This window comes from Gopherus flavomarginatus, chromosome 1 (assembly GCF_025201925.1).
Source record: "Gopherus flavomarginatus isolate rGopFla2 chromosome 1, rGopFla2.mat.asm, whole genome shotgun sequence".
Lineage (NCBI taxonomy): Eukaryota > Metazoa > Chordata > Testudines > Testudinidae > Gopherus > Gopherus flavomarginatus.
In genome coordinates, this window is record NC_066617.1 from 378,563,538 (window position 1) to 378,579,586 (window position 16,049).

The window sequence follows — 16,049 nt, forward strand, 5'->3', positions numbered from 1 at the left end:
CAAACTGCTTTACCCATGAGACCAGCCTCCAGTTGTGCATGTAGTGTCTCACATTAACATTGTCTCTCCATCCAGGTATTTGTACTGTGACCATCACCCTAGAGCCTGGGCACATACAGGAAATCCGGGGAATGTAGGGCACATGCAGGAGACAACATTCTGCCTCAGAGTGGGACATCTTCTCCCCTACTCCATGTCAGATTCCAACATGAATGACTTCACCACCACCAACCCCTCCACCTTCATCCTTCTGGGCTTTCCTGGCCTGGAGATGGCCCATGTCTGGATCGCCATCCCCTTCTGCACCATGTACGCCATAACTTTCTTGGGGAACATCACCAACCTGTTCATTGTGAAGATAGAGCCAAGCCTCCATGGGCCAATGTACTATTTCCTCTGTATGCTGGCAGTCACGGACCTGGTCCTTTCCACATCCATTGTGCCCAAAGCGCTGAGCATCTTCTGGTTCAATTACAGGGAGATTGATTTCAGTGCCTGCCTCACCCAGATGTACTTCATTCACTGCTTCTCAGTGATAGGGTCTGGGATCTTCGTGACCATGGCTTTGGATCTCTACGTGGCCATCTGCCATCCCCTAAGACATTCCACCATCCTGACAAACCTCATGGTGGGCAAGATCGGTCTGGCTGTGGTGCTGCATGGTGGCATGCTTGTAATGCCCCATCCCTTGCTGGCAAGGTGATGGCCATATTGTAGAACCAACATCATCTCGCACTCGTACTGTGAGCACATAGCCATGATGAAGCTGACCTTCACCGACATCAGCATCAGTAGTTACTATGGACTCTCTGTGGCATTCTTGGTGGTGGGTCTGGATGTGTTTTCTATCACTATGTCCTTTATCCAGATCCTTAGGGCCATCTTCAGCCTCTCCACAAAGGACGCCCGGCTCAAGACTTTTCGGACCTGCAGCTCCCATCTCTGTGTCACTTTAGCCTCTTACATATCACTTCTCTTCTCCTTTCTCATGCACCGATTTGGTCACTATGTATCCCTGCATTTCCACATTCTCATTGCCAATGTGTACCTTCTGGTGCCCCCCCTTGCTAAACCCCACCATCTATGAGGTGAGTACCAAACAGATCCAGAACAGATTGCTCTAGTTCTTTACTCATAAAAGGACCTAAACATTTCTCCTGGTGCTCTGGCTCTCAGATTGAGCTCTGTGCAAAGCTTACCAGGTACATGATGCTGGGCCCTCTTTCTGAATCACTTGTTGAACAGTCAGAGAGCAGTAAACCCTTTCCTGAAACTACTGTGCTGTGTCAGCATGACAGACTGGGGAATCAGTTCATGTGCCATTCACTGGGTTGCCTCCTTGCTAATTGCTGGTAACTGGACCCCTGAAACCCACCCTTGCCCCACCTCTTCTCCCAAGACTTCCCCTGCTCTGCCTCTTCACCTCAAGGCTCCACGTTTATCACTTGCTCCTCTATTCCCCTCCCCTTGTCACTTGCTGGATCATTTCCACCTCCCTGCCCCACCTCAGCTACAAGGGAGCCATTTCAGATTTTGGTGGGGGTGGCAACTTTAACCGTGATTCCAGGGGCTACTTAGTTTTTTGGAAGATAGCTTAACAATCAGCTGACAGGAGCATTGTGTACAACTCCAGTATCAAAGAAATAAAATAAAATAAATATTACACTCACTCAGCTCTAATACTAAGTTGTTCTCACATCCTGTGGCCAATCACTTAAGGGACATTGGTTAGCTTTAAAATGTTAATGTACATTCTTACTTCATTAGTTACTTTGCAGAGATAGCAAACCACTCAGGACTCCTGGGTTCTATCTCAGCTCTGGGAGGAGTGTGGGGACAAGCTGGTTACAGCAAGGGGCAGATACATCTTGTTGCCCGATCTCTGGATTATGTATTAATAATATTGATCATTTAAGAATCCCCAAATATCACTTTCAGAGTTGACACATTCTTGCCCCAAGATCAGACCTGGTATTATTCAAATTATTATATTGTTGAGAACCTCGATGTGCGCAGTTGCAACACTCAAACTATAAGAATTCTTTATTTTTTACAAATATACTTTAGTAATACATTTAGCACAGTCACAAACACCCCAGCTCAGTAAGGTAGACAGAGATACTACAGAATCTACATCTGCACATCCATATACTCACACCTTCTCCTGTAGAACACCCTGAAACGTTGGCCATCATCTTCCTCATTACCATCACGTTCCCCATCATTGCCAGTGGCCATCATTCTGACACCTCCTAGGGACGGCATCTCCTTCTCCTACTGGCCCTGGGCTGTAATGCCACTTTTACAATATGTTACGCTGATGCGATTCTGTTTGATGCATATTCAGTTGGGGATTTTTTCCCTTTTCCGTGTTTGTATTTTCTCATCTTACTAATGTTAAGGTGTCTTTTTCCTAAAGGTTAGTATATTAATGATTTTAACTTATTATCATAGATGTCAGTTTGTTACCATGGCCCTTTTGTGGTTTGGTATTACATTTGTTATTTTTGTCCTAAGCAGTTCTTTCAGTTCTTTCCAAGTTCCAAGTTGTAGTGTTCCTGTTAAGTTTAAAAGGATTTGAATTTAGGAAAGCCCATCCTATTGTTAACCTACTTCAAAGCATCCTCTATTTTAAAGGTCACAGCCATATATGGACCTTATACTTTAGTTCATCATCATCTATCTTGGTGAAAGGTCCAAAACATGTGTATCCTAACTTTGCCTTAGCTCACCACACAGGATGTGGCCTGCAGGTCCCTTGTGTTACAGCCAAAATTTACTATCATATAGACCTATAAACCTATTATAGTGAAACAAAGAATCAAACCCTTAAGAAACTTATACGAAAAGATATATCAGCAAGCAAGCAGGCTAGCCTAGGATGTATCTCATATACCTGTCATGTATGTCAGTTCATTTCCAGGACACTTCTGTGGTTGAATCATGTACCCGTGGTCCGAACTTCACCTTAAACTCTACTTTCAGCTCCCCAGAGAGTTGAGGTTTCTGCGGGGCTGTGTATCTGTGCAAAGTTTATCAGTTTAAAGTTAGTAGGCTTTAAGCTGTATGCTAATTAGCTGAAGCTAATGCCTTACAGGATACGGGTTTGTCCATTTCTTGCATTACTGCTGTCAAGGCTGAATCTCCGCTCTGGCACTTCAAGTACAGAAGGTGGGGGCCCACAAGGATTCTAACAATTATTTCCCTGTGTGATGGGTTGGATCACAGAACCTCCAATGGGAGCTGTCACCCGATGTGCCAAGACTACTTCTGCCCCTGCTTTCCCTGCCCGTTGGGGCCCCAGCACCCTGTCTTGCTGAGCCAGACACGCCCGTCTGCTCCAACCAAGACCCAGGGTCTGAATTACTTGCCCCAAAGCTGCAGGTTTACCTGAAAGCAGCTCACAGAAGTGTTCCTGTCTTTAACACTCAGATGCCCAACTCCCAGTGGGGTCTAAACCCAAATAGATCTGTTTTACCCTGGATACAATGTAAACTCATAAATTGTTCACCCTCTATGACACTGATAGAGAGATATGCACAGTTATTTGCTTCCCCCAGGTATTAAAACACCCTGGGTCTGTGTTGGAGCAGACGGGAGTGTCTGGCTAAGCAAGACAGGGTGCTGGGGCCCTGAGCTGGCAGGGAAAGCAGGGGCAGAAGTAGTCTTGGCAACTCCAAAGGGGAGAGGTTCCATGATCCAATCCGTCACACCCTTGTATTAAGTTCCCAAGGTTACAGCTTTTCCTGACATTGGATTGGTAGATGCTGCCACCACCCAAGTGCAAAACCCCTCTGAGAACCCAGGAAGGTGCACTTGGGAATTCTGCACTGTGGGGTACCCTCAAGCCCTTTCACCCCACCCCCTCCAGGGAAAAGCTGAGAAAGAAAACCAAAGGAAATCAGCTGTTGCCACCAGCTAATTAAACAACATGTTCACAAACCTCTTAGGACACAAAAATCCAATCCTGTTCTTAAAACAGATAAATTTTATTAAAAACAAAAAGAAAGACATTATATCTGAAAACTCAGGCTATTGCTAAATTTTAAAAAAGCACTTCCAAGGATTAAGCATCAAGAATAACGTTCTTGAATTCCAGCTTAAAGGATACAAGCAAAACAAAAGCACTTGGGGTTAGCACAAAGGAGTCCACAAGCCATAAAGAAATAAAAAGATATAAACCTGATCGCATTTTCCTAGACATTTCCTGATCTACTTACATATCTGGGGTTTCAAATGAGTAGTTTCCAGGTATGATACAGATGATTTTTTATACCTGGCCCAAAGCTTCTTACATTATAACTGCAGCCCTGTCTGCCTCTCTCCGAGAACAACAGACAGACAAAAGAGAAGTCTTATTTCAATTGTAAAAAGTTCTAGCCTTCCCATTGGCTCTTTTGGCCAGATGCCCACTCACTTCCTTGTACCTATGCACAGCAGTGAGACTTGTAACCCTTTACAGGTAAATCAAGTAGAGAACAACTACTAAGAGGGATTTTATAGCTACTGGCTGGCTGGGTGTCCATAAAAGGGAGCTACGTCCGCCCCACCCCCCCTTCAGTTATCAGAGCTGCTGAATATAATGCAAAACAGTAAATACAATAAAGCAAACTAGGCCATTGGGCTGCAATGTGGGGTCTATATAAGAACATTAGAATGACCATACCGGGTATATCACTGGTCCATCTAGCCCAGTCTCCTGTCTTCTGACAGTGGCCAATAGCAGGTGTTTCAGAGGGAATGAACAAAACAGGAAAGCATCAAGTGATTCATCCCGTCACCCCCTCCCAGCTTTTGGAAAATAGAGGCTAGGGACTCAGAACATGGTGCTGGATCCCTGCCCATCACGGCAAATAGCCATTGATGGACCTATTGTGTGTGAACTTATATAGTTATTATTGGACTCCTGTTATAGTTTTGGCCTTTACAACATCACCTGGCAAAGAATTCCGCAGGGTGACTGTGAAGAAATGTTTGTTTTAAATCTTCTGCCTTTTAATTTCATTGGGTAACCCTAGTTTTTGTGTTATGTGAAGGAGTAAATATTTTTTCCTTATCTAATTTTTCCACATCGATCATGATTTTACAGAATTTCTATCATATCCCCTCTTAGTTATTCCTGTTCCAAACTGCAAAGCCTCGATCTTTTTAATCTCTCCTCATATGGAAGCTGTTCTATACCCTTAATCATTTCTGTTCCCCTTTCCTGTACCTTTTCCAAATCCAACGTATCTTTTTTTGAAATGGGAGGACCAGATACGCACACAGTATTCAAGCTCTGGATGTACATTGCATTTATAGAGGCAGTATGATATTTTCTGTCTTATTATCTATCTCCTTCCTAATGACTCTGAATATTTTCTTAGCTTTTTGATTGCCACTATACATTGCTCACATGTTTTCAGAGAACTATTCACAATGACTCCAAGATCTACCATTCAGTTTCCCCTTCCTCCAGTTTTGTGAGATCCCTTTGTCATTCTTCAGAGTCTTCTTTGGAATGAACGATCTTTATTATTTTATACCATCTGCAAATTTTGCCACCTCACCGGTTACCGCTTTTCTTGATCATTTATGAATGTGTTGAACAGCACTGGCCCAGTGCAGTCCCCTAGGAGACACCACTATTTACCTCTGTCCATTTTCACCGTTTATTCCTACCCTTTGTTTCCTGTCTTTTAGTGGCAGTGCCTGGTAGCACTTTTAGGATCATATAAGGAGCCTTAATTTAGTTTAATGATGAGCCTTTTATTATTGTAATCACCCTGCCTCTGTTTATAAACAAACTCCCTGCCCCAAAGGCAGAAACTGGGAAAAGCACAGAACTCATCACATATCACACTCAAGCTGTGTTGCAGGGAACAGCTTCATCTGGGGCTAGGGCTTGGGCTGTGAGCAGGCTGCAGGTATGAAACTCAGGCAGGCTAGAGACCCCTAACTTCCCAAATGGTGCCTGTGCCCAGCTGAGATCCCTCTGCTCCGGGGCTGGGACAGAAGCTATTGCTGTCTGACAAGGAGAGTGCCTGCAGTACGAGGTGGCCACAGGTGAGCACAAGCTGCAGTTGGTTAATGAACCGTTGCCTCCCTCCCGTCCCAGTAGTAACTGCCAGAGCCCTTTTTGATTGGACATCCCAGTTGAAAACCGGGTACCTGGCAACCCTAAATGGCACTCAGACCCAGAAGCCAAAAAGTCGACTCTCTGGGTAAAACTCAGATGGCTGGAAAACCTATTAACTCATGTTTGATTGTATGAACCATCTGTATAATTAAAGTTCTTGATTCAGGCTTGTAGCAGTGATGAAGTAAACTGCAGGTTCAAATCAAGTCTCTGGAACATCCCTAGCTGGGATGGGTCATTCAGTCCTTTGTTCAGAGTTTCAGTTTGAAGCAAAAGTCTCTCCAGAGGTCAGAAGCAGGATTGAAGACAAGATGGAGATGAGACAGCTGCTTTTATAGCCTCTTCCAGGTGTAAGAACCCCTCTTTGTTCTTACTGTGAAAAATTACAGCAAAATGGAGTTTGGAGTCACATGGGCAAGTCACATGTCCATGCATGACTCAATGCTTTACAAGCGGCAGCCATTGCTCACATGCTATCTTGAATAGGCCCAGGAAGACTTCTTATGTGGATTGGAGTCTTCCAGGACCCATTGTCAGTTAAGTGTTTCTTGACTGGGCACTTAATTTGCACATTCCTTTTTCAAGAAACTGACCAAATGCTTTACCAAGGCTCCTTCAGAATTAAAACACACTGATATACAAGTACAGAGCCAATATTCATAATGTCAACTACAAAACTGATACACACACGGAGAGATATAATAATCATAATTAGCAAATCATAACCTTTCCATGGACATCTCACATGACAACCTTTGTACAATATTTGCTGCAAATATACAAAGAGTGGTTGCAACAATGACTTATATGGTCACAGGTTATATTAATAATGTCGCACACATTTTCAGACTTTTGATCACAGGGCTGATCTACAAAATCTTAAAAGGTACACAGAACTTTCCAAGAACACTTGTGGCTAACACTACAATTACAATGATTTGCAACTTGGGATTTAGATGTTGAAAATCTAAGGAGGTCTTAGAAGGCCTCCGCATTAGTCAGTGACCAAAGTGAAGAGGGGGAAGATTTTTTGCATGGCCATACCCTGGGGTTGGGAAGGAGCTAGCCAAAGTGGGAAGTCCCCTTACATCTTTATCTCACCGGACCCTGGCATACCAAGACCCCAAAGATGATCTTAGATTGAGATTCCTACTGAAGGACACACTGAGGGGAACGGAAAACCAGTAGCTAAACACATGTTAAGGTCTAGGAAGGAGTTGAAAGACACAATGAGTATTGAACAAACCAAACTATCCAAACACAAGGTGTTATATATAAAAAATATATTTGGAAATGCCTACTTGTGATAAAAGATTTGGTGGTGTTAAATCTCAAAATGCAAATGGTAAATCTTATGACAAAAAAATTGGTACTGATGGTAAACATATGAAAAGGTGAAGCATGATTTTGGAGGAAAGATTTTGGTCATACTAGGAGTAATCAACAAGAAGCTGTACATGACTATTGCTTCTCAGCTAACACCTGTTCACAGGCTCGAAGCTTGTCATAGGAAGGAAATGATAATATACCTGATCTGCTGTCTCGAGGGGGAAACTGAAGCCCAACGCCTTATGGCATTGATGAATATACGTATTGAGTTATTACTAGACAGAAAAGCACAATGGTTAACAATGCTTCACAGAAAGCACAATAGCTGACTTTTGAGATCACAAGGCTCATGTACAAAGTGTTGAAAGGCATACAAAGCTTTGCGAGAACACCTGTGGATAAAACAATAATCAGGGTTGTATTTTGCCGCCCCAACCACGAAAGGCAGACAGCTTTTGGCAGCATGCCTGTGGGAGGTCCTCCAGTCCCGCGCCTTCAGTGTACCCGCTGCCCAATTACCGCCGAAGCTCTGGGACCAGCGGACCTCCTGCATGCATGCCACTGAAGGCAGCTTGACTGCCGCACTCACAGGGACTGGCAGGCCACCCTGCAACGGCTTGCCGCCTCAGGCACGCGCTTGGTGTGCTGGTGCCTGGAGCTGCCCCTGACTATAATGTTTGCAAAACTTGGGAGTTGTATGGCCAAAAAGTGAAGAGCATTGAACATACTGCTTCTGAATCAGTCAGTGACTAATAGTCCCACAGTAAACTAAGGGGGGAGGTGTAATTATGATTTGCTGACTATGATTACCCTAATTGTATCCATGTACTGTATCATTTTTGTACTTAAAGTTCTGAAAGGATGCAAGGGCATGTGACCATCTCCTGTGACTCTGGACTCCATCTCATGGCTGTTCTTTTCCACTAATTGTGCTGGGGGCTTTTGCTTGGAAAAATGAAGCTCCCTCTACATGGCAGAAGCTATAAAATGTGGAAGCGATATCATCACTTGGCCTCACTCCCCAAATAAGTCAACACGAAGGACGTTAGACCCTGGGACTGAACTGGAGCTGTGGTTCCAGGCTGAAGGGATTTCTAGCCTGTGCATGGAAGATTGGTGGATTGTTTGTACCATCAGGGTCACACACTGTTTGATTCAAAGCCTGTCTAGTGTATAGAACTTAGATTGTGATGTTGTTTATTTCTCAGATTTCTTTGTTTTTTACACTATTACTTATAATCACTTAAACAATCGATCTTTCTGTAATTAATAAATCTGTTTCATATTGTTTTACTTACTACAGGATGTTGTTTGAAACATAAAAGGGAAATCTGCTCAGGCTGATGTATTGTCCTCTCCACACTGAGGAAGGGGCAGTCTGGGAAATAAACTGGTCAGGCTTTTGGCCAGGGTAAGATTGAAAAGCTCTTGGGTCCTAGGCTAGGGAGCTGAGGGGAACTGGTTGGAGACTCTCTATTGTTTTCTTATTTGTGTATAGCTGTGTAAGTGCAAGACCTGAGAGGATTACAGCTTGACACAGCCTCACACTGTGACAGGGGGCCCAGATTGTTTTGCCAGAGGGCTCGGCAGTTCCCAGTTCCACGTTGCAACCCAGGAAATTCCTCCCCTCTGTCCCAGTGAACAGGCCCTGCAAGACTGGGAGTCCATTTCCCTGTTGTCATGTGGTCACTTACTGACAGAGAGACCGTGGTTATGGAAGGGAAGTCAGGACACTTGGGTTCTGTCAGTCAGTGTCTGTGTGACCTTGGACAAGTCATGTCTCCTCGTGTCTGAGTTTACTGATCAGTGAAATGGGGATGGTTCATAGTGACTTTCCTTTGCTAGGTGTTTTGAAGATCAGTCAATGAAATGTGTTACACAGTCTGATGCTAGCTACTGATGAGAAGTACTGATCTCTGATCCCTTAGCAACAGCCCCATGTGTTTGCTCTAAGTGCTTGTGTCTCATCTTAGTCAATTTTCTCCAGGTCTCTCTGAATCTTGAGAATTTACAGGACATCAGTTCCTCTGGAGGGTGAAGCTTTATCCCTAGTTTTCTTACTCATCAACTATAATTTTTAAATACATACACACAAATGTGCAGAGCAGCCAATACCTCTCTGGTTCAGCACAGAGCCCAAGAGTTTTCACCTCTCTTTGGGAAGGTTCCTTAATTACTGTTTACTTCTAAAACTGGATAATTAGCACAGAAGCGGAGACATGCTTGTCCACAGTCTGTTTACATTCAGATGCTCTCTTCTCTAGAGGCTGCGCGAACCCCACAGGGAATACACAGAGCTATATTAGGAACTGTGCTCATGCCTGTGTCGGCTCTTAGCATGGGATGTTGCTGATGAAGCTGGGTTGAGAGAAGTGTGGGTCACGGATACCTGAGCGGGATTCCTAGGGAGGACACTTCCATCTCAGAATTCACAGGTACTCATCTCTCACTGAGGAGCTCACCTGCTCGACAAACCCTGTGCAAGGCTGATCTGGTAGGACAGAGAGTAAGTCTGTGGTCCTTTCCGCTCTGCACAGCCATGACACATCCCAGGGCCCTTGCCATAAGGTATGAGTTTGCTAAAGAATCACTGGCCAAAATGTCACTGATTTCTGTGCACCCCTGCTCATCCTGCCTGATGGCCTCCAGCCCCAAGGTGGTGCATTTCAGTGGCACAGTGAATCCTTCAGTATGAAAAATGTTAGTAGATTTGCAATACAAGACCATAGTTTGCTTAGTACCCAGTGAGGCAAAATTCCCCTTGGAGCACCAACTGAGTACAGATGTCAGGAACCAACTGTGTGTTAATGCATAGAGACTGTCACGCTTTCCTCTTGCATTTCAGGGATCTGTCTGTTAAAGGGGCAGAGGGACAGGGGCTGTTACCTAACTTTAATCTGCTAGATACAGTCTCTCATGATCTTCTCATTAAGACACGAGGGAAATACAATTTATTAATGTCTACATATACCACATCCACAAGGCTTGTTACCCTGTCAACGAAAGCTATCTGGTTGTTTTGACACGATTCTGACCGTTATTTATCACCTTATTGTCTTCTAGATGTTTACAAACTGATTCCTTAATTATTTGTTCCATTGTCTTACCCAATACAGAAGTTAAACTGACTGGTCTGTAATGCCTGGGCTGGCCTTATTTCCCTTGTTATAGATAGACACTATATGTGTTCTTTTCCAGTCTTCTGGAATCTCCCCTATCTATCATGACTTTTCAAAGCTAATGGCTCAGATATCTCCTCAGTCAGTTCCTTCAGAGTACTGTAGGATGCATTTCATCAGGTCCTGGGGACTTGAAGACATCTAACTTGTCCAAGTAACCTTCATCTTGTTCTTTCCCTATTTTAGCATCTGAACCTACCCCATTTTCACTGGTATTCTCTGTGTTAGGTGTCCAAACACCACTAACTGTCTTGGTGAAAACCAAAACAAATAAGTCATTAAACATCTCTGCTATTTCCACATTTTTTTAATTGTTTTCTCCTCTTCATTTAGTAATGGACCTAACCTGTCCTTGGTCTTCCACATTCTTCTAATGTTTGCAGAATGTTTTCTTGTTACCTTCTATGTCTCCACTTAGTTTGATCTAGTTTTGTGCTTTGGCCTTTCTCATTTTGCCCCTACATACATGTGTTGTTTGTTTATATTCCTACGCTGTTATTTGACCTTGTTTCCACTTTTTGTTGGATTCTTTTTTTGTTTTTTAGATAATTCAAGATCTCCTGGATAAGCCACTGCAATCCTTTGCCATATATCCTATCTTTCCTACACAGTGGGATAGTTTGTTCTTGTGCCCTTACTAATGTCTCTCTGAAAAAATACCTGTCTTCTATTGTTTTTCCCCTTAGACTTCATTCCTTAGAATAGTGAACTCTATCATTTCACAATCACTTTCCCCTAAGTTGCATCCCACTTTCAAAGTCTCAACCAGCTCCTTCTTATATGTCAAAATCAGGTCTACAACAGCCTGTGTCCTACTTGCTTTCTCCAGCTTCTGCAACAAAAAATTGTCTCCCATACATTCCAAGAACTTGTTAGATAATCAATGCCCTGGTGTAGACAGCAGGAGATGAATTCTTCCATTGACCCAGCTACCACTTCTCAGGGATTACCTGTGCTGAGGGGAGAAGCCCTTTCCATCCATGTAATTAGTGTCTATATTGAAACACTTTGGCAGCACGTCTGTAGCATTTTAAGTGTAAACAACCCTTTAAACAGATCTTCCAGAAAATCATCCAGTCTGCATCTGTCAACATGGGGAACTGGAGAATCCAACATTTCCCTTCTCAGTGTGTCCCAATGTTCAGGGCCGGCTCTGGCTTTTTTGACACCCCAAGCAAACAAACCTGTGGGCCGGCCGGAGCGGCGAAGGGGGCGGGGCGGAACAAACAAACCTGCGGGCAGGCCGGAGCAGCGAAAGGAAAAACAAACAAACAAACAAAACCTGTGGGGCAGAGGGACTCCTGGCCCCGTAGATGTGCCCTGGGCAGCGAGGGGCAGAGAGAGCAGGGGGGCAGCCAGGGCTTCCTTCATCAGGGTGCTTGCCACGCTGCCTGCCAGGAGGCCTCTGCAGTGCTCCGGTCGGCGGGCAGGGAAGGACGCGGGCTGCTCTGCAGGGCTTGCTGCAGACCTGGCACCGCTCCCAGCAGGGCGCGCCCCTCCTCTGCACTGCCGCCCCCTACAGGGCTGCTGGAGCAGCGAAGCAAAAAGAAAAAAACCTGCAGGGGCGGCCGAAGCGAAGAAGCAAAAAGAAAAAAAAAAGATTGTGGGGAAGCCCCTTGGAATCTGCTGCCCCAAGCACGAGCTTGCTTGGCTGGTGCCTGGAGCCGGCCCTGCCAATGTTTAATTAGTGCTAAATATTTGGCCCTAATTTCTAGCTGGAATTTGCCTGGCTTCAGCTTCCAGACCTTTGATCTTGCTCAGCCTTTCTCTAGTAGATTACAGAGCCCATAATTATCCATGGTTTCCTCAACATGGAAGTCTCCACTTGATCATCTTTTTCATAAGTTAAAGAGATATACACCTTCATGTCTAACAATCCAGCTTTTTCTCTATCGTCCAGTCATTTTTGTTGCTCTTTTCTGCCCCGTCTCCAAGTTGTCAACATCTTTTTTTTTCAAATGGGGACCCCAAAACTGGATGCAGTTTGTTTCACCAATCCCATGTGCAGAGGTAAAATCCTTCCTCGGCTCCAACTCACCACTCTCTGTTTATGCACCCGAGCACCACATCATCCCTTTATGCTACAGTGTCCCGCTCTACACTCATGATGAGTTTGTTGTCCACAATGTCCCTTAAATCCTTTTCAGGGTCCTTGGGTTCCATTATATAGTGCCCTAGTCTGTGGGTCAGGCCTGTGTTGCCTGTTTTGAGAGGATCATTTTACATTTGCCTGTATTAAAACATTTTGTTTACATGGGGCCCACATTCCAAATGCTCCAGTCTTTGGGTTCAATCTTTGGGTCATTTGCAAATTTTATCTGCAGTGATTTTCTGTTTGCTTCCAGATCATTGATGAAAATATTGAATAGCATCAGGCCTAGAACTGATCCCTATAGAACCCCACTACAAAGAGCCCCATTTACTAACAAAGGCCTATTGACTACAGCTTTCTGAGATTCATCAGTTAACCAGTCTTCAGTCCATGTTTTACATGATACTGCAGAGTGTTAATATTATTAACTCAATATTTTCCCCTACTAAATGAAATGCCTCTGAGAAATCAAGGTATGCAGCATCTGCATTGTTCCCTTGATCAATCAATGTGTACTCATATAAAAGGAGGAAATCAGGTTTATTTGACAAGATCTGTTTTGCATAAACTCTGTTGGTGACTGGCATTACATGCATTTCGAGATTTTTTTTAACTAATCCCATATCAGCTTTTCCATTGTTTCTTAATTTTGTAAATTCTTTTACAAAAAAAAATTTCCCTTTTTATTTAATACTTTACATTTTCTAGGATTTCTAGGATTTCTCTTGTTGTTAACATACTTAATAACCTCCTTTATGTGATCCAGAGCCCTGCCAAACATGGAGTTTTCTCTGATGCTTTAATGTCCCTTATCAATTTTCATACTTCCCGAGTTCATTCTTAGCTATCTATTTTCCCTTTCTCCACTTTGTTACATATTGTTTCCCACCTCCCAACTGCTGCCTTCACTTTCCCACTGAACTAGGTTTTACCCAAAGTTGATCACTTTGTTGATTGTGGAATCATGAGTTTTCCATTATCTAATAAACTGTTATCAAAGAATCATCAATTTTCATTCATATTTTTCTGTCTAAATTTTTCCTCCCAGTCAATTTTTTTGACAATTTTCCTCAGCTTTGGGGAATTAGTCCTCTTGGAGCACTAAGTGTCTTTTTATAGTACTGGTTGGGAATGGTCCATTTGAACGTAAATCAGTTTCAATTTTTATTTTCCTCTCCTATATCATATGCTCTCTTCTTTGTCTCTTGTGTAAACTAAAGAGTCCCAGACTTTTCTATCTGTTTGCATATGGCAGCCTCCCCCATTCTCAAAGCCTGTCTTGGAAATCCCTTTTATATATGCTATATGCTTAATAGAGACTGGGTGACTAAAACTGAACACATTCCCAAATACGTTATGCTCCATCCCATATCTTAGGGATCTGAACATTCTTTTGTTTTGTCCGTTGCTGTGAATGAACAGGTGTTTCTGTTGAGCTGCTATCAATGGAGCCCAGGTCTTTTCCCTGAGGTCTGTTCTAGTTGGGATGTTTCTCTCAGCACGTCATCCCAAAAGTTTGTTTTTTTCCACTCTCAGATTTCGAGCAACTGGATGAATGGGAAACTCACTACAATATGGACTCACTATCCTGGCTCTCATTGCATAAAGGAACAATGATAGATAACCAGTATCCACACTTGTGTTTCCTGTTGGTCCCTCTTCAGGTTCCTCCACCACAAAGTGTAGGAACTATTAACTCAGGAAGCATCAAAAAATATAGAGTTAGATTGAATAGTGTCATTGTTCATAGTTATTCTGTCTGAATAATAAAAATGTAATTTTTCAGTGTGTGAAGAGCTATCAGTCTGCTTCTCCCATGAAAACAGTGTCCACTACTGCATGCAGTGTCTCATATTAACGTTCTCTCCATTCAGGCATTTCTACTGCGACCATCACCCAAGACCTTGGGAACACACAGAAAGTCAGGGGAACATACAGTACATGCAGGAGAGGCTCTTATGCCTCAGAGTTAGACACCTTCTCCCCTACTCCATGTCAGATTCTAATATAACCTACTTCACCAACCCTTCCACCTTCATCCTGCTGGGCATTCCTGGCCTGGAGATGGCCCATGTCTGGATCTCCATCCCCTTCTGCACCATGTACACCATAGCCATATTGGGGAACTTCACCATCCTGTTCATTGTGAAGAGAGAGCCGAGCCTCCATGAGCCCATGTTCTATTTCCTCTGCATGCTGGCTGTCACCGACCTGGTCATGTCCACATCCACCATACCAAAAATGCTGAGCATCTTCTGGTTCAATTCCAGGGAGATCAGTTTCAGTGCCTGCCTCATCCAGATGTACTTTTTTCACTCCTTCTCAGCAATGGAGTCTGGGATCCTTGTGGCCATGGCTTTTGATCGCTATGTGGCCATCTGCCATCCCCTGAGACATTCCACAATCCTGAAAAACTCTGTTGTGGCCAAGATAGGCCTGGCAGTCGTGCTGCGAAGTGGCATACTCGCATTACCCTATCCCTTCCTGGCGAGGCAGTGGCCATATTGCAGAACCAACATCATCCCCAATTTACACTGTGGACATATAGCTGTGGTGAAGCTGGCCTGCGCTGACATTCGCTTCAGTAGTTACTATGGACTGTTTGACCTTTTCTCTGAGAACGGAGTGGATGTGGTTTTTATCACTGTGTCCTATACTCTGATCTTCCGGGCCATCTTCCGCCTCCACACAAAGGCTGCCCGGTTCAAAACTTTTGGGACCTGCATCTCTCATCTTTGTGTCATCTCAGCTTTGTACATCCCAGATTTCTTCTTCTCTCTAACGCAGCGGTTTGGCCACAATGTGCCCCGGCACTTCCTTGTTCTCATTGTCAATGTTTACCTGCTGGTGCCCCCCATGTTACACCCCATCATTTATGGGGTAAGGACCAAACAGATCCGGGACAGGCTGCTCCAGCTTTTTACTCGTAAAGAGACTTAAATGTTTTCTCCATGTGCTCTGGCTCTCAGATTGAGCTCTGTGCAGATCTGGCTGGTGCATGGTGATGAGGCCTCTTCCCTGAATCAATTACTGCACAGACAGCTGCGACCCAGTCATCTCTAAAACCAGTGTGTTCTCACATCTTATGGCAAGTCACTTAAGGACACTGGTTAGAGTTAATATTTTAATGTTTATTCTTACTTTGTTACTAACTCTGTGGAGCAAGAGGCACCATCAGGACTCCTGGGAGCTATCTGAGCTCTGGGAGGGGGGTGGGGTATAGTGGGTTACAGCAGGAGGCAGATACATCTGGCGTCTAAAGAAGATCAGAATGGCCATACTGGGTAAAAGCCTCAGTCTTTAATGAGGCTAATGAGGAGCTTAGGGATGA

At 44.0% G+C, this 16,049-nt stretch overlaps 1 protein-coding gene and 1 pseudogene across 1 annotated transcript; both read left to right on the plus strand.

The window, feature by feature from the left end:
- The first annotated feature begins 193 nt into the window (after positions 1-193).
- On the plus strand, positions 194-1,148 carry LOC127048724 (olfactory receptor 52M1-like; annotated as a pseudogene).
- A 13,562-nt stretch (positions 1,149-14,710) lies between these two features.
- LOC127050267 (olfactory receptor 52R1-like) lies at positions 14,711-15,658 on the plus strand. The gene has a single exon (XM_050952053.1). It carries the CDS (start codon positions 14,711-14,713, stop codon positions 15,656-15,658), a length of 948 nt encoding a protein of 315 aa, XP_050808010.1.
- The last annotated feature ends 391 nt before the right edge of the window (positions 15,659-16,049 follow it).

What these genes read in the sequence shown, in the direction of transcription:
- LOC127050267 (XM_050952053.1), top strand. Translation starts at nt 14,711, where the DNA reads ATGTCAGATTCTAATATAACCTACTTCACCAACCCTTCCACCTTCATC.